At 40.4% G+C, this 16,668-nt stretch overlaps 1 protein-coding gene across 2 annotated transcripts in view; it reads left to right on the forward strand.

The window, feature by feature from the left end:
• LOC109907915 (potassium voltage-gated channel subfamily KQT member 2) overlaps positions 1-11,634 on the forward strand; it is a 44,140-nt gene extending 32,506 nt beyond the window's left edge. Inside the window, exons 12-16 of one of the 2 annotated variants that reach the window (XM_020506213.2) lie at positions 2,065-2,112; positions 3,386-3,488; positions 3,751-3,882; positions 7,248-7,365; positions 8,056-11,634. In XM_020506213.2, coding sequence (XP_020361802.1) covers positions 2,065-2,112; positions 3,386-3,488; positions 3,751-3,882; positions 7,248-7,365; positions 8,056-8,907 — 1,253 coding nt within the window. In that variant the 3' untranslated portion in view covers positions 8,908-11,634. The remainder of the gene's footprint in view (positions 1-2,064; positions 2,113-3,385; positions 3,489-3,750; positions 3,883-7,247; positions 7,366-8,055) is intronic. The other variant, XM_020506214.2, reaches the window with a different exon arrangement.
• Positions 11,635-16,668: the final 5,034 nt, after the last annotated feature.

Consider the following 16,668-nt stretch of genomic DNA (forward strand, 5'->3'; position numbering starts at 1 on the left):
ACTATTAAATGATATATTTGGAATAATGTAGTAAACGAAAAAGTGTTAAACAAATCAAAATATATTTTAGATTATTCTAAGTAGCCACCCTTTGCCTTGATGACATGTTTGCACACTCTTGGCATTCTCTCAACCAGCTTCACCTGGAATGCTCTTCCAACAGTCTTGGAGTTTCCACATATGCTGAACACTTTTTGGCCACTTTTCCTTCGCTCTGCGATCCAACTCATCCTAAACCATCTCAATTGGTTCAGGTCCGGTGATTGTGAAGTCCAGGTCATCTGATGCAGCACTCCATCACTCTCCTTCTTGGTCAAATAGCCCTTACATGCCTGGAGGTATGTTGGGTAATTGTCCTGTTGAAAAACAAATGATAGTCCCACTAAGCACAAACCAGATGATGGGATGTCGTATCGCTGGAGAATGCTGTGGTAGCCATGCTGGTTAAGTGTGCCTTGAATTCTAAATAAATCCCTGACAGTTTTACCAGCCAAGCACTCCCACACCCTCATACCACCTCCTCCATGCTTCACGGTGTGAACCACACATGCGGAGATCATCCGTTCACCGACTCTGCGTCTCACAAAGACACTGCTTGTTGGAACCAAACATCTCAAATTTGGACTAATCAGACCAAAGGACCGATTGTCTAATGTCCATTGTTCACGTTTCTTGTCCCAAGCAAGTCTTTTCTTATTATTGGTGGTTTCTTAGCAGCAATTCGACATTGAATCACGTAGTCTCCTGTTGCGATTGTGATAGAAAAATTGCGTATTTACCTAATTTGTTTGATATTAATAGTTAGCAATTAATACTTAACAAATAGGAAGATGTTTCTATTCTGTTTAATTCTGTGTTTCTGTAAAGAGATGGTTTCCACTCTAGCTTCCTGCTGTTAGTCTGGGCATATGGTCAAGGAAATGGGTTTTGCTAGCGATATCTTGAGCTGACAATGACTTGGTGATTAAAAACCTAAAGTTGGAATTTCATAGACTATGTGGTGTGTGTGACACGAGATGGAGATCGTGCGAAGGAGTATATAACAATCTCTCATTGTCTCATCTTCCTGGCATCTGGGAAACTAAGCCGGGTTGGGGGTAAAACAGCATCCCGTGTAGATAACCAAGGTGGCTTATGGGAGTACTGTAACCAGCGCTGACCAAGCATTTTTAGGTCCTATATATCATCTGTTTATTCGTTATTAGTTAAGCACTCGGCAACACACTTCGGAGTGTGGGGTCGATGGTTTCATTATTGCAATAATTAATCGATATTGAATAAAGATGATTGTTTGAAGAAATGACAGTGTCTCACTTTAATGGAATATTTCACGGCAAGATGTGTCTGTTACTTGAAGCATTTATTTGGGCTGCAATCTGAAGGGCAGTTAACTCAAATGAACTTATCCTCTGCAGCAGATGTAACTCTGGGTCTTCCTCATGAGAGCCAGTTTCATCATAGAGCTTGATGGTTTTTGCGACTGCACTTGAAGAAACTTTCAAAGTTCTTGAAATGTTCTGTATTGACTGACCTTCGTGTCTTCAAGTAATGATGGACTGTTGTTTCTCTTTGCTTATTTGAGCTGTTCTTGCCATAATATGGACTTAGTCTTTTACCAAATAGGGCTATCTACTGTATACCACCCCTACCTTGTCACAACGCAAGTGATTGGCTCAAACGCATTTATAAGGAAAGAAATTCCACAAATGAACTTTTAACAAGGCACACCTGTTAATTGAAATGCATTTCAGGTGACTAGCTCATGAAGCTGGTTGAGAGAATGCCAACAGTGTTCAAAGCTGTCATCAAGGCAATTGGTGGCTACTTTGAAGAATCTCAAATCTAAAATATGTTTTGCTTTGTTTAACACTTTCTTGGCTACTACATGATTCCATATGTGTTATTTCATAGTTTTGATGCCTTCACTATTATTCTAGAAAAATAAAGAAAAACCCTGGAATGAGTCGGAGTGTCCAAACTTTTGACTGGTACTGTATATATTGAATGACCAAGCTGATCCTCATGAGTTGTGTTTGTTCTCCTCTGCGGCATGCACGTTTAAAGTGCTGATTGAAATGCAGGATGAAGACTTTGGACTGAAGAGTTCTCCAGGTTAGATACAGCCCTGGCCTTAGTATTTACTAGCTAACTGATATTTATGATGAGAACATTCTACATCAGTCGCTTAATCAAATGATAAGTTGTAACTAACATCTTAACACTTAGATTGCATCGCTTTTTTTCACATTATGCCTATGCATTGTATGATACTATAGACCCATCATTGAAACAATGTCATAGTGAAGATTTTTATTGGCTTAACATTTCCTTCATGTACTGTACCCATACATGAGAATTTACTGAGGATTCCATACGTGGGTTCACATGTGTTGTTTTGGCATTGTTTTATAAAATGCCTTTCATTTTGTTTATGCCATTATTGTATATCTCTCCTCTCCTTTTCTTTGCAGCAATTGAGGGGTTAATAAGTAAGAACTAATTATGTTTTATTGGTTGGCTGTAGGGAAGAAGCAAAAGCACAGCGCATTTGTTTATATACACGTTTACAAATGACAGTACGCCTGGAAACCATGCATGTCCAAATTTGCTGAACTTTGCCAACTTAAATCCTCTGTCCATAGGAATTCTTGCTATGCTACAGTTGTTATGACTGCTTATGACAACTCATAAGTCAATTATCATAGAGTTAAGTTTCCTGTATGACAGAGGGTTCAAGTTACGTGTTACCAACAAGTATAACCTAGAGGTAACTTGTAAATCATTCTAAAAGCAGTGCGGTCAGCTTGTTCCTGATTTAACATGCATGAAGAAACCTTAATTTAATCTCCTAATTTTTTCCTGAACCCTTTTAACAATGTACTCTATCCAAATATAGGCCAGCATGTACTGTAATCAGTATGCACTACAGTACAGACCAACACCAAAAGGACTTAAATAGCCTGATTGTTAGCCTAGTTAGCTTGAAATTTCTATTGAGATGACTAGAGAGCCTGTTTTGCTAGCAGTGTAACGTAATGCATGGCTGTGGAGTCATTGGTGGTGGACGGAGGGGACCTCATCAGAAAGCATTCTTGACTTGAACTGCCTCTGTTCGGTAGTAGATCCCTCAATTCCTGCATTCAGTCTTTTTGTTGTTGTTTCACAAATCAATACCGTTGAATTCCACCAATGCTATGGTATGCTAACAGTGCCAACATTCCACACTGGCTTGGAAGCTCTGAACTGCACTGTTGATGCTAACGGCTATGCACCAACTTTGCTTGACTTAATCTGGACACAATAACGGTGTTACAGTATGTATGGGAGCCGGTGGTTGAAGCTTTGACATTGTGGTTGATGTGGTGTCCTTGTCTTTGCTCCATAGAGGCTTGCCTCCCCGGGGAGGACGTTGGGGATGATAAGAACTGCAACTGTGAATTCCTTCAAGATTTATCTCCTGGGTTGAAGGTCACAATTAGGGCAATAATGTAAGAGAGGATTTATATTCACTTCATACCAGAAGAACCCAGTGTCTTGTGCAGAAACTAGCACTTTAGAAATTAGTTCCTCTGATTTTTAAAGGCAGTTGGCATGTTTATGAACATGCACACAGTATAATTTGATTAATACATTTGATAGACAATCTGATTCTATTCTTCTGAATGATTACCATACTAAAGTGTGTCAACAGCTGCTTTTGTTTTGAAAAAGACATATTTCTGTTTTCTTTTTCCTAAATGTCTGCTTCAGCATCATGAGGTTTCTGGTGTCAAAGAGGAGGTTTAAGGAGAGCCTACGGCCATACGACGTGATGGATGTGATAGAGCAGTACTCCGCAGGCCACTTGGACATGCTGAGTCGGATTAAGCAACTACAGTCCAGGCAAGACCCCCCCCATTCTTCCATTCACCGATTGTCACACACCCTTTCCCAGCATAGCTCACATCTATTGTACCTCAAAACAGACTTGTGTTCGATCATTATTTTGTTCTTAATAATAGCTTAGCTGTGTTTGTTTGAGCATGTCTGGCACAATAGGATCAATGTGCAAACCCACCCATCTGGCACGGAAGGTTTGCTCAATAAACACTCAAAGTATTAGAAAGTAAACTAAAATACTATTTAGGGGGGGTAGAATAAAAATGTTTTATACTATTTGAACCTCAAACATCGACAGACCCACCAGGTTTTTCATCAGTAGACACACATTGACAGCTGCCACTCTTCACCTCGGCAATTCAATTACCAGCCCTGGAGTGCCAAAGTTCTGCGAGGAGTATTTCTAGCCTGGTAGTTAAATGATACATAATTGTCATTGATTGGCCAGAGACATTACGTACCTCGTGTCCCAGGTCTGAATTAGTCCTTGATTAGAAGGAAAAAATGGAAGGCTGTGCTACCAAAGGTAACCGCCCCGTTCCGCCCCCCCCCACCCATTATGTTCTGCACATATGTTTCTTTACCTCTACTTTACGCACAAATGTGTGTGCTCACCCTCCCCATCACTTTATATTTTCCATTTTACTCACCGTCAATTGTGAATGATAATTCTTCCAGTTTTACCAGTGAAATGTCCATGCAGCTTCTGCATGCCAACCCTTTGATCTCAATCAATTTCATGGGAATATGCATTTTGGTATTTTTCTTGAATGATACAGGCCTAAGCTCCAGTGTTTTTGTATTATGTACAGTGAAATAATTTAACAAACTGTAGCCTACCTGTGTTTAATCCAAGCACATACTGTATATTGCCTAGTGGGGCATGCTGCGCAAAATGTTTGAAAAAGAATCATCCTAAAATCTCACAAGAAATGAGGTGGTGTTTTTCATCTTACAGTAACATGCTATTATATTCAGTTCTGTTATGTCGAATATTAATGAATAATTATGTGATCATGCAGACATGGATTCTGCTTTGATCTAACTTAATTGAACAAGCACCATTCTCAATTCAGCATTGAAATTTGGCAGTGTATCCTCTAGGCAGCTGTACAAATCCTGCACATGCACAGAAGCTTCAGTTGTTTATCTATCGAAAAAGATGTTGCAACGCATCCACTCTGAAGAGGGAAACCAGAAATGTTTTGCCCTTCTTGGACCGTAATTGAATAGCTCTGCCTTAATTGTCCAGGCTTATTCAGTCTGGTGGACTATTGCAGATAGAAACGTAGAGCATAGATTTGACACGGTTTTGTCACAGTATATTTGTTGTGTCACTGGACACATGCATGTTGTGATAATCACTAAACTAACATCCACCCCTATGTGTGCTATGCCTTCCTCTGGCACGTATCCCGATGACGGACACATTTATGTGAAGTTTCATAGCTTGAAACAACTTAATTCACTTGAACAGTATTTAACAAGTCAAGGGAAATGTCGATTTCATATATTTCTCTCCCTCAAATAACTACCACATTTGTTTTGATTAGATGATACATGTCCAACACATATGTACATCTATTCCAACAATGAAACTGTAGGCCTGTGTAAATTTCTGTTAAAACAACAACCGATATTTCATAGCTAACGTGGTTCTTTATTTCTCTCGACAACCCAGTCTCACAGCTGTGAGAAAGTAACAAATGTTAGATCTATGTTTGGCATAAATAAGCATGGTAGCTAATAGGCCGGCGACGATGACCGCCGAGCCCCGCCCGAACAGGAAGAGGCACCATCTTCGGCGAGGTTCGTGACAGATCTATGTTTGACATAAATAACCATGGTAGCTGCAAAGTGTTTGAGAAGCTAATATATGTTGACTTATTTGTCCATGTATTTGGTCAGATTCCCATGTGTTGCTTCATTTTGCGTTGCGCTCACATCTTCTCTATGTGCCTTGCCAGGGTAGATATGATTGTGTGGCCTCCTGGCCAATCTCCTCCTCGCCATAAGAAGTCTACAGAAGGTCCTAGGTTAAGTCACTAGACTGCACTTTTACTATATGCAAATGACTGTAGAACGTAAGGAAATTCGTATGTCATGCTGACATAAAGGCTGCATAATGCGCATTAGCCACAAGAATGATAAAATGCCTGTCCTAATTTGTAACGATGACAGATATGGCACTAAATTGTGCCATAATTGGGTAGTAGGTTGTGTCCTGTTATGACCGGTATTAGGTCACTCTGCTACACGTCTTTACATCAATTGGGGCTCTAGTAAAGCGCCATCAAATGTATTTATTTAGATGAATAACAACCCTTTTGTAACTCCGGCTACTTGACAGCTCATTGTATCACTCCAACTAAAGCCCGATAGACCGAACCATGTCTTTAGACAGTCGACATCTGAGTGGATTTGCAGTCTAGTAAGACACACACAAAAAAAAAACAGAAGTAGTAGATTGAGCAATCTCTCACGCTCTTCTTTCGTAACGTTTGTGGATATTGTTGTGGGGGAAATGTTGCTCATAGTTTATGGTGATAGTGGTAACACTTTACTTAAAGCATCCGGGCAAAATGCCTTATGATGCCATTACAATGTATTGTACGACTTGTCATGAGCAAGTATGACCCTACCTTTTATAATCTCTTACTGTATTCATCTCATAATGATACGGACTAAATGAGAGCCTGTTTGAGACAGTTTAAGTATTCATGTGATAGCAATACAGTTATATAGATCTTTTCATTCTGAATGTCATCAAGAAGTGAATCAGCAGGGCATTTTCAAAAGTTTAAAATGGTCGCTGAATTGCTCATTTCATGGCCTTCAATATGTTATTTCCATTGGAAATCAGTGTCTCATTCTTTCTGAAGAAAAGGCCAATAACGCACACGCACAGGCAATGGGCTGAGTCGTGTAGCCTTACACAACAGGGGTTTGACAAGGCTGCTTTTGTATCGGAGAAAGAGGGAGAGCTCCCCTGTTAGGAAGCTGTGGAAATGAAGCCTGAAACATAGTGAAGCATGCCACGTTGTCTCCTCATTTTCATAGTTGTCGTTTTTTTCCCATCAAGAATTGTTGAGGCCTGGAACTCACCATTTTCAGCGTCAAAGAACATGATCATTCTACAATTCCATATGCACTCTAAAAAGACCAATCTCTAACTTCACCAAAATGATTCTAGTTTTGTCTTACCTTTCAAATTTTATACACCTGCTTCACTAATCCAGAGGGGGAAACGTAATTTAAATTGTGAAGTTAGTCTACTCTATAATGTTTCCTTTTGCTAAAAACACATCTCTTTGACTCTCTGAATCAAAGCAATAGCTTTATCCTCTATCGCTTTCTCTAAATGCCAGAGTGGACCAGATTGTTGGTAAAGGTCCTCCAGATAAAGGTGCCAAAGGTGGCGGTGACGGGGAGAAAGAGGAGGTGGACCCCAGCATGATGGGACGTATGATGAAAGTGGAGAAACGGGTAAGCCATGTGTTCTTCTGACCTTATCTCAGCCTCTCTGTCCTAAACAGTCCCGGCTCTTGGTAGAAATGCCCGTTGAGACGAAACACACCGTGTCAACGAACAGTTAGAAGCAAGGGCGTGGCCGTTCTGACACCTGTTGCCTCTGACCAGAACATCGGCCATCATTTTGTGTTCATTTTCCTGACAATGCAACATGTTGAATCGCCACAGTTTGTCGACAACCAGCAGGTGATTCTAACCTGCTGCTTTTAGCCATTCATCTCTGTGGTGTGTGATCTGATCTAGGATCTAGGATCAGATTACCCTCCCCTCCCCAAAGCAGGTGATTCTAACCTGCTGCTTTTAGCCATTCATCTCTGTGGTGTGTGATCGGATCTAGGATCAGATTACCCTCCCCTCCCCAAAGCAGGTGATTCTAACCCATTGCTTTTAGCCATTCATCTCTGTGGTGTGTGATCTGATCTAGGATCTAGGATCAGATTACCCTCCCCTCCCCAAAGCAGGTGATTCTAACCCATTGCTTTTAGCCGTTCATCTTTGTGGTTTGTAATCTGATTACCCTCCCCAAATCCTAACCCAAACCGTTTGGGTGTGAAAGGCCCAACTGACCTAAGATCAGTGTCTATGGGCAGTGCCGTGCTACACTACACATGCAGAGATTCTATGGGACTCTCTCTCTTCCTGCAGGTGGGCTCCATGGACAGAAAGCTGGATTTCCTGGTCAACGTATACGTACAGCGCATGGGCATCCCGCGCTCTGAGACAGAGGCCTATTTCAACTCCAAGGAAGCCTACCCTGCACCCCCTTACATTAGCCCCGAGGATTGCAAGGAGGAGAAGCAGGAGGAGGAAAAGACGGTGAAAGTGGAGGAGAAGAAGGAGAAGAGCTGCTCCGCTGCCGAGGTCCTCCGCTCCGTGGAGAGGAAGAAGTGCTCCCCGGAGCCCAGGTCTTTGGGCACGCCCTCCGGCAGCCGCAGCCGCCCCTGCACCTCCTGGGAGCACCAGCTGCAGCACCCTCTCAGCCAGCCCGCCTGGAACAGCAGTGTGGCCAACAGCCCCTCACCTATAGGGGGGGGCAGCGGAGAGCACTCCCCCTCTCTGTTCCGCCTGCCACCCCCTCCCCCACCCATCCACGAGCGCTCATCCTCCGGGGCAGGAGGGAGCAGTAGCCGGGAGGGCTCCTCCCAGGGCAGGAAGCGGAACAGGAGGCAGAGGCGTCAGCCAGACGTGGCCCCGCTGCCCACCGCGGAGAGTGACACGTCCCTGTCCATCCCATCAGTGGACCACGAGGAGCTGGAGCGCTCCTTCAGTGGGTTCAGCATCTCCCAGGCCAAGGAGGACTTCTTTGGGGCGTCATTCTTCAATGGGGTGGCTGCAGAAACAGGGGCATCTCTCTGCGCCAGGGTTAGACCCTTCATTGCTGAGGGTGAATCAGACACAGACTCTGACCTGTACACCCCTGGCGGCCCCTCGCCCCTCTCCTTCAGCGGTGAGGGGGCAGGGGGGTATGGAGACAGAATCTGGCCACCTCTCAAGTAGGCTAGGATCAGAATAACTGGCCCCTAGTATGAGCTGGGATGGATTGAGATATGAGGGGAGGATCAAGAAGATTGCATATGTTAACGCTTGTCACTGAAACTTACACAAACAAAAAATGGCCCAATTGAATCTGTCTTGTGTGATTGTATGTGTATGACCATTGAGGTATTCAGAGTTGTTTTAGATAGGGTGTCCAATCACCCAAATGCTTGAGTTGATGCTTTTCATGTGAACTGAAGCCGATTTTAAGTTAAAAGATTCATATCTACTGCGCTTTCTGAACACTCAGTGATTTATCTGGACCAAAAAATGTGGGGGGATATTGGAAGATATGTCAATACAGTAGCCCATCAGTCGGCTATACCTACAGTACAAGTCACCTACTGTATGTTTAGGTTATGCTGAGCCTTCGAAAATGATCACTGCCTTGTTGGTTTTATTCCAGTATGACACGATTTTATTAGAATTGAATTGTTGCTAATAGTTTTCATTCTGAATATGGCGCTCAGTTAAATCAGTGGCATTAGTATATGATTTAATCATGAATTTTTGCAGCAAATTCAGTATAATTCTAAAAGCCAAACTAATGTGCTGATGGGTTGTGTGCTGTGGTTTATGTACTGTTGTCCTTGGTAGAAAACATTATCGCAAACAAATAGAGAATACTGTAGATGCAGCTGCACAACCCTTCTTAAGCGTATGGTCTTATTTAACACTGCGCTGACTCCTGGAAACGCATGCCTTAAATGAGTTCTGCAGAGTAATACACAACGTACAGTTCTACACTCTTATTTAACCGTACGATGACAGAGCGAGATGACAAGATTCACATGACATGATTTTTAAGAGGAGTTGTAGAACTGAGACACAAGCTAGTAGGTAGGCTTTCTACTTTTGAGATTTCATCAATAATATCTTACTGGTGGTGTCTGTTAAATATGTCAAGTCAATTTCTTAATTTAAAAAAAAACTGCACGAAAATAATAAATGAACTGCATGGCATGTACAACAGAATAGTTGCTTTAGATAGGATGTGTATGACTGTGGCAAGTAGGAACCAAACTAAATTACATTCCTCAACCATTCCATAGATGATTGACAGATAGTGGGCAGAACAGGAAAATAAAACCAAGCAACATTGCATGATTGACTTCAACTTAAATATATACACTGCCGTTAAAAATTTTGGGGTCACTTAGAGATGTCCTTGTTTTTGAAAGAAAAGCACATTTTTTTGTCCATTTAAAATAACATCAAATTGATCAGAAATACAGTGTAGACTTTGTTAATGTTGTAAATGACTATTGTAGCTGGAAACTGCAGATTTTTATTTATTTTTATGGAATATCTACATAGGTGTACAGAGGGCCATTATCAGCAACCATCACACCTGTGTTCCAATGGTTGTGTTAGCTAATCCATGTTTATAATTTTAAAAGGCTAGTTGATCATTAGAAAATCCTTTTGCAAAGCTGAAAACTGTTGTCCTGATTAAAGAGGCAATAAAACTGGCCTTCTTTAGACTAGTTGAGTATCTGGAGCATCAGCATTTATGGGTTCGATTACAGACTCAAAATGGCCAGAAACAAATAACTTTCTTCTGAAACTCGTCAGTCTATTCTTGTTCTGAGAAATTAAGGCTATTCCATGCGAGAAATTGCCAAGAAACTGAATGTCTCGTACAATGATGTGTACTACTCCCTTCACAGAACAACGCAAACTGTCTCTAACCAGAATTGAAAGAGGATTGGACAGCCCCGGTGCACAACTGAGCAAAAGGACAAGTACGTTAGAGTGTCTGGTTTGAGAAACAGACGCCTCACAAGTCCTCAACTGGCAGCTACATTAAATAGTACCCGCAAAACACCAGTCTCAACGTCAACAGTGAAGAGGCGACTCCAGGATGCTGGCCTTCTAGGCAGAGTTGCAAAGATAAAGCCTTATCTCAGACTGGCCAATAAAAATGGAATATTAAGGTTGGCAAAAGTACACACACTGGACAGAGGAACTCTGCCTACAAGGCCAGCATCCTGGAGTCGCCTCTTCACTGTTGACATTGAGATTGGTGTCAATTTCTAAGTGACCCCAAACTTTTGAACGGTAGTGTATGTAATGGGGCTAAGAATTTGGAACATTTCTGTAAATGCAGTCTTGCTTGCAAATGTTTGTCTCTTTTCAGGCACATTATCAGATTCATTCAAAGAATATGCAGACTTTAGTAGTTGCTAGTTATAATTTCATGGCACTGAATGAGACCCGAAGAAAAACATACATTTGAATGTAACCCCAATGCACTTTAACTCACACGTTTTCTATGTTGTTATTCAGTTTCATGTTCATAATTCCAATGAAGAAAAGAGAGCAGAACTAGAAATGCAATTTAAAAAGAATAAGGTAAAAATAAGCAGTCAAGCATTGTCAATATGTTTAGTAGCATTAGAGGTCCATCATCAAAGCCTACTTTCCCCAACTGAGACATCAATGTTACTGTCAGAACCACCCTTTTGCCTTTTCTGTCTATGCCATTACATGAAGCCAAAATACTGCAGTCTCAGAACCACTATACTAGGCACTGTTCACAACTAAAGATAAAAGAGCAATGTTATTTGTCCAAATATATGCTTGCCGGAATGTTACAACCCAAAGAAATGACCACAGCTTTTACATCTGTAATATCTGTAGTTATGTACCTGCGTTGACAAAAATAAATGTTGTACATCACTGGGATTGTGTTGAGGAGGATTCTTTCAGTTTAAGGATGAGGGTCACCAATGACCATAGGTCGGAATCCAAACTGAATATTGCTCTGTTTCATTAGTTTCCCTTCATAATGAAACAATAATTTTTGTTTTCAATTCTTGGCTTCAACAAGCCATAGAACCAGAATGGTGTAATGATAACCAAACATCACTAGAGGGCGATCAAGTCCTCTAGTTGAGAAGCAGACCTGGATTCCATTTGTATTTTGGCCTTCTCTCCCCGATCAGTTCACGTTAAAATGTACACTTCATGTGAAGAAAATGAGAATGTTATCTGACTGACAGTCATTTGAAGTGGGTGAAGGGGAAGCTGGTTAGTATGCTCCATCTGCACCACAATAATACATTTTTCTCCAGTGTGCACTTGTTCATTCCTTCCCACGTGTGAAAGCATTGGATTGGTGTCCAACATGGGCCATTAGAGGGAGTTTCCACTATCTTTCTTATAGGTCCCACAGAGTCATTGTTTTTCCCAAGTAAAAACAGCCTTGTAGTGACCGAAACTTCGCTCATAATTGTACCTTTTTATCTCATCTCCATCTATCAGGAAGCCTGAAAGAACAGGTTGAGTGGGCGGGGCACTTATATTCATGAGTTTACCTTGACTGACAGCTCTTTGAAATCGTTGTGGTCATTGCCAGGTAACTAGGTAAACAATGGGCCACATTATTGATTACTTGACTTCCAAGGCTAAATAGTATATTTGTGTTTGAATACCCATACTAACATACAATATACTACATACCAAATACTATTAGTTCATTTTAGTATAATTTTAGTGTAAACTTAACGCTATCGTTTCAGTTAAGCGTACCAGCACTTCACCTGTCTACTGGAAGTTGATGATGTTGCTATGCAACCTCTTGCTAGCTTGTTAGCATAAAAAATGACTATCCAGACATTTGACAATTTCAGGTGTGTTCGTAAATTCAATATCGAGTGCCAGAGTGCACCCGGAGTGCGCTCTGGGCGTTTGTAAATCCAGAGTGTTGTCAGATTTGTCTTTTTGTAAATTCAGAGCATTTCGGGGTGTTCAGAGCGCACACTGGACGCTCTGGCCGAGGAGTAGGGTTGATCCGAGCACTCTGACCTCACAATGGCAGTCAAGCACCCTGGCTAACGTTGGCTAGCTACTTCCAGACACAAATGAAAGAACACCTCACTCTGACCATTTTCCTCAGCCTAGCAGAGCTGGTTAGGCTGTTTTCATGTTATCCAGAATGTTGGTGACTGTAACTGTGCTGCTAGCAACAGTTAAATTATTATTTTATTTTTTTGCAGACGTTTACTGACACCAGCCATGTTCAACAGGTGTTTATCAGTAATTCTGCGCTTTGGCACACTCAGATGGGAGTGCTCTGAAATCGGAGTAGATATGAATTTACGAACTCACCCGGAGTAGATATCCAGAATTGACAATGTCCATTGGGAACGCAAAACGACTACACCACTTTGCTAAGAATGACATGGATAATCAAGTCAATAAACGTTGGGTAGTTACATAGCATATAGTTAATATGCTAAAGTCAATAAATATTTGGTAGTTAGTTAGATGGCTAATATACTGCCTCGCAAGTTCGATGTATTAGTAGCCAACTAATGTTTGGGACCTAACTAACATACTGCTGTAATGCTCTGCAGTTCGTAAGGATAGCGTAGCTAACATATTGTCGGCCAACATAACGTGTAACATAACTTATTTGAAAAGTATACTTTATTACATTGCTCTACATTTTCTTAACATTTGTCATAATTTGTTAAAGCAATGAATTTATATCCACTCTCGTTGGACTTTGGCTGTATATTTTCCCCCATTTTCTTAAAATCTGAAAACGTTCTGAAGCCACGCCCATTTTCTGAACAATTGCATTATGGGCCCTAAAAGCATGGAAAAGTGTCCACTGCTTGTATACTTCGTATTTTGCCGAATTCAGTACGATATCCGGGAACTTTTTGTATACTAACTATATCCATACTATGACCAATAAGCATACTACATACACAATTTATGTCACAAATAGTATGGTTAGTGCAGTTAGTATGAGAATTCCAACAGAGCTTATGTCTCAACCCATTTTCTCTCAAATGGCCTGATGGGTTAACAGAGTTGTTCATGGACTGTTGTGTATTGCTGCTGTTTTTCAGATACCTAATTGCCTTTCAATTGTTTTGTAACTAATTACAGAATACAGTTGATACACTTCTTCACAAGAAATTAGTAAAGCCTGAGTAAGCTTTGAAGCTAAGACATGAGGGTGAAAACAACATACAAGAAATGTACTGGACAATGTCTTGGTACCTCTGCATTAGCATTATAAATTACATTTCTTTGATAATTTACAATAGGCCAGCATATTCTAAATAGTCATCAAAATAATGGTGTCATCAATTATTATTAGAACCTGAAGCCGAATGTAGGACCCTGGCCCCCTACTGTGTGCAGGACCCATTTGTACAATTTGTAAAACTCATCTCCCGTCCCAATGCTAGAAAAAAACAATACAATTTATTTATATTTTTTATTATCACTTAAAAATGAATTACTTGGTTACGTTTCCAAAAAGCACCAACTACAGAGATTGATGGGGAGAGGAGGGTAGGGGGACCCATGTACCCCGCTTAATTTAAGCAGGCTTCAGTCACGCACTGTGCGATTGAAATGGGAAACAAATCCAGCCTTGTCAGGCCTCTCACACTGGGCAGACGGGTCCTGGGATGGACAGCTCGCACAGCTTCGCCACATACGGTGCTGGATCAAGGGTGACCTTGTTGAAGAGGAGATCCAAGAGTCTGTCTACGTTGCCTGTAATGTGTTTTAAAAGGGAAATGTTATAGGTAGTGAATTATATTTTCTTTACTATACTTTACTGAGTTTTGATGCTATCAATTCAATGATGTAGTGAGCCACTTATTCTGCAATGTGTTTTCTGGTGTTGTAGAAGTAATAATTTAGAAATATGCTATATTTACTTGTGTACTTCTTAGTACAACTTTCAATGCTAGTATGTAGAATTATTGTGTGCCTGAAATGCTAAATTGATGCAGATTTGGAATGAAAAACTATGACTTACATTATGTTGGATCTGTCTTCACAGGCGTCACAGCATATCCCCCTTCTTTGCCTTGGGAATGCTGATATTAAATCGCAGCATTCCTGCTGCGGTAGGCATTCTCATTGAAATGCATGGCGGCCAGGGACAGCGATAAAGGTTTGTTTCAAGTTTTAATGTCACATGCACATTTGTTTAGGAAAAACTATACTATTGTAGTCATTATAAAAAACATGTTTTTTTGTGATGTACAGTGATTCTTCCTTTAAAAGTTGCGTCATACTGCAGCACACCTTGTGTGTCATACTGCAGCATTCTATGGCACGTTATTTAATTGTCAGCCATTTTTTACATTAATGCAAGTTAGTGCAAGTTTGACCACCAGAGAGTAACTTTGAGAAGCATTTGATAGTCTCCCATATTGGCATCACTAGAGAATGTTTTTGTTTTGTTGTAATAACATAGTACATGGGATTGATTTGAAGAAATTTGGCTAAATTAATTTTATTAATAGTATGGTGGTTTCTATTCCGAGAAAAAACGAAAAACGAAAACATCAGAGTTTCAGTTTGGATGGAATGGAAAATATTGCGCTGTACCTAATAAATATTTTTTCCAATGATGTGACTCTCAGCCAATAATTACATTTAGAGAATTGTCATCTACAAGACCCTGCTAGGTAAAGTCCCCCCTTATCTCAGCTCGCTGGTCATCATAGCATCTCCCACCTGTAGCACACACTCCAGCAGGTATATCTCTCTAGTCACCCCCAAAACCAATTCTTTCTTTGGCCGCCTCTTCTTCCAGTTCTCTGCTGCCAATGACTGGAACGAACTACAAAAATCTCTGAAACTGGAAACACTTATCTCCCTCACTAGCTTTAAGCACCAACTGTCAGAGCAGCTCACAGATTACTGCACCTGTACATAGCCCACCTATAATTTAGCCCAAACAACTACCTCTTTCCCAACTGTATTTAATTTGTATTTATTTATTTATTTTGCTCCTTTGCACCCCATTATTTTTATTTCTACTTTGCACATTCTTCCATTGCAAAACTACCATTCCAGTGTTTTACTTGCTATATTGTATTTACTTTGCCACCATGGCCTTTTTTGCCTTTACCTCCCTTCTCACCTCATTTGCTCACATTGTATATAGACTTGTTTATACTGTATTATTGACTGTATGTTTGTTTTACTCCATGTGTAATTCTGTGTCGTTGTATCTGTCGAACTGCTTTGCTTTATCTTGGCCAGGTCGCAATTGTAAATGAGAACTTGTTCTCAACTTGCCTACCTGGTTAAATAAAGGTAAAATAAATAAATAAATTAAAATTAAAATTGGAGGATTCTAAATTAATATCGAAGCGGAATTTTCCGTTAGGATCTGTAAGAATATTTAAGCGGATTTTATATAATTATAAATTAATTAATAATAATAATTGCGTTGTTTAAAAAGTTACGATATTGTTGAGATTTCATTTTCATTTAACCTAGAGTGAGCCAAGAAAAAGGCCATTCTTGAACATGGGGTGAGACTCTCACAAATTTGCAAAGAAAGCCTGTTATTTAGAATTATTTATTTCTGGAGAAACCTAACTTGATTATTTAGCAGACATCACTTGCTTATATTCAGTCAACACATATATCTTAAGAATATCATGGAATATAATTGAACATTTTAGTTTCTCCATGCTTGTCTCAGAGCAGTGTGAAACGGTGCTGAAATAGACGCCCACAGTGGGAAGGCAATATACAAGGATATTTTGGAGATGATTTCGCTTTTTAAAAAATGACAGTAATCGATTGTAATCTGAATAAAGGCAAAAATAATATTTATAAAGGCCAAAATATATCCCTGCTAATGGCCATAATGACGCTGTACAACTTCACCATGTGTGTTTGAAAGAGTATTTTCCAGTAAGCAACCATTTATTTGCCTTCATGAGA

The sequence above is a fragment of the Oncorhynchus kisutch genome, linkage group LG17, assembly GCF_002021735.2.
Source record: "Oncorhynchus kisutch isolate 150728-3 linkage group LG17, Okis_V2, whole genome shotgun sequence".
NCBI lineage: Eukaryota > Metazoa > Chordata > Actinopteri > Salmoniformes > Salmonidae > Oncorhynchus > Oncorhynchus kisutch.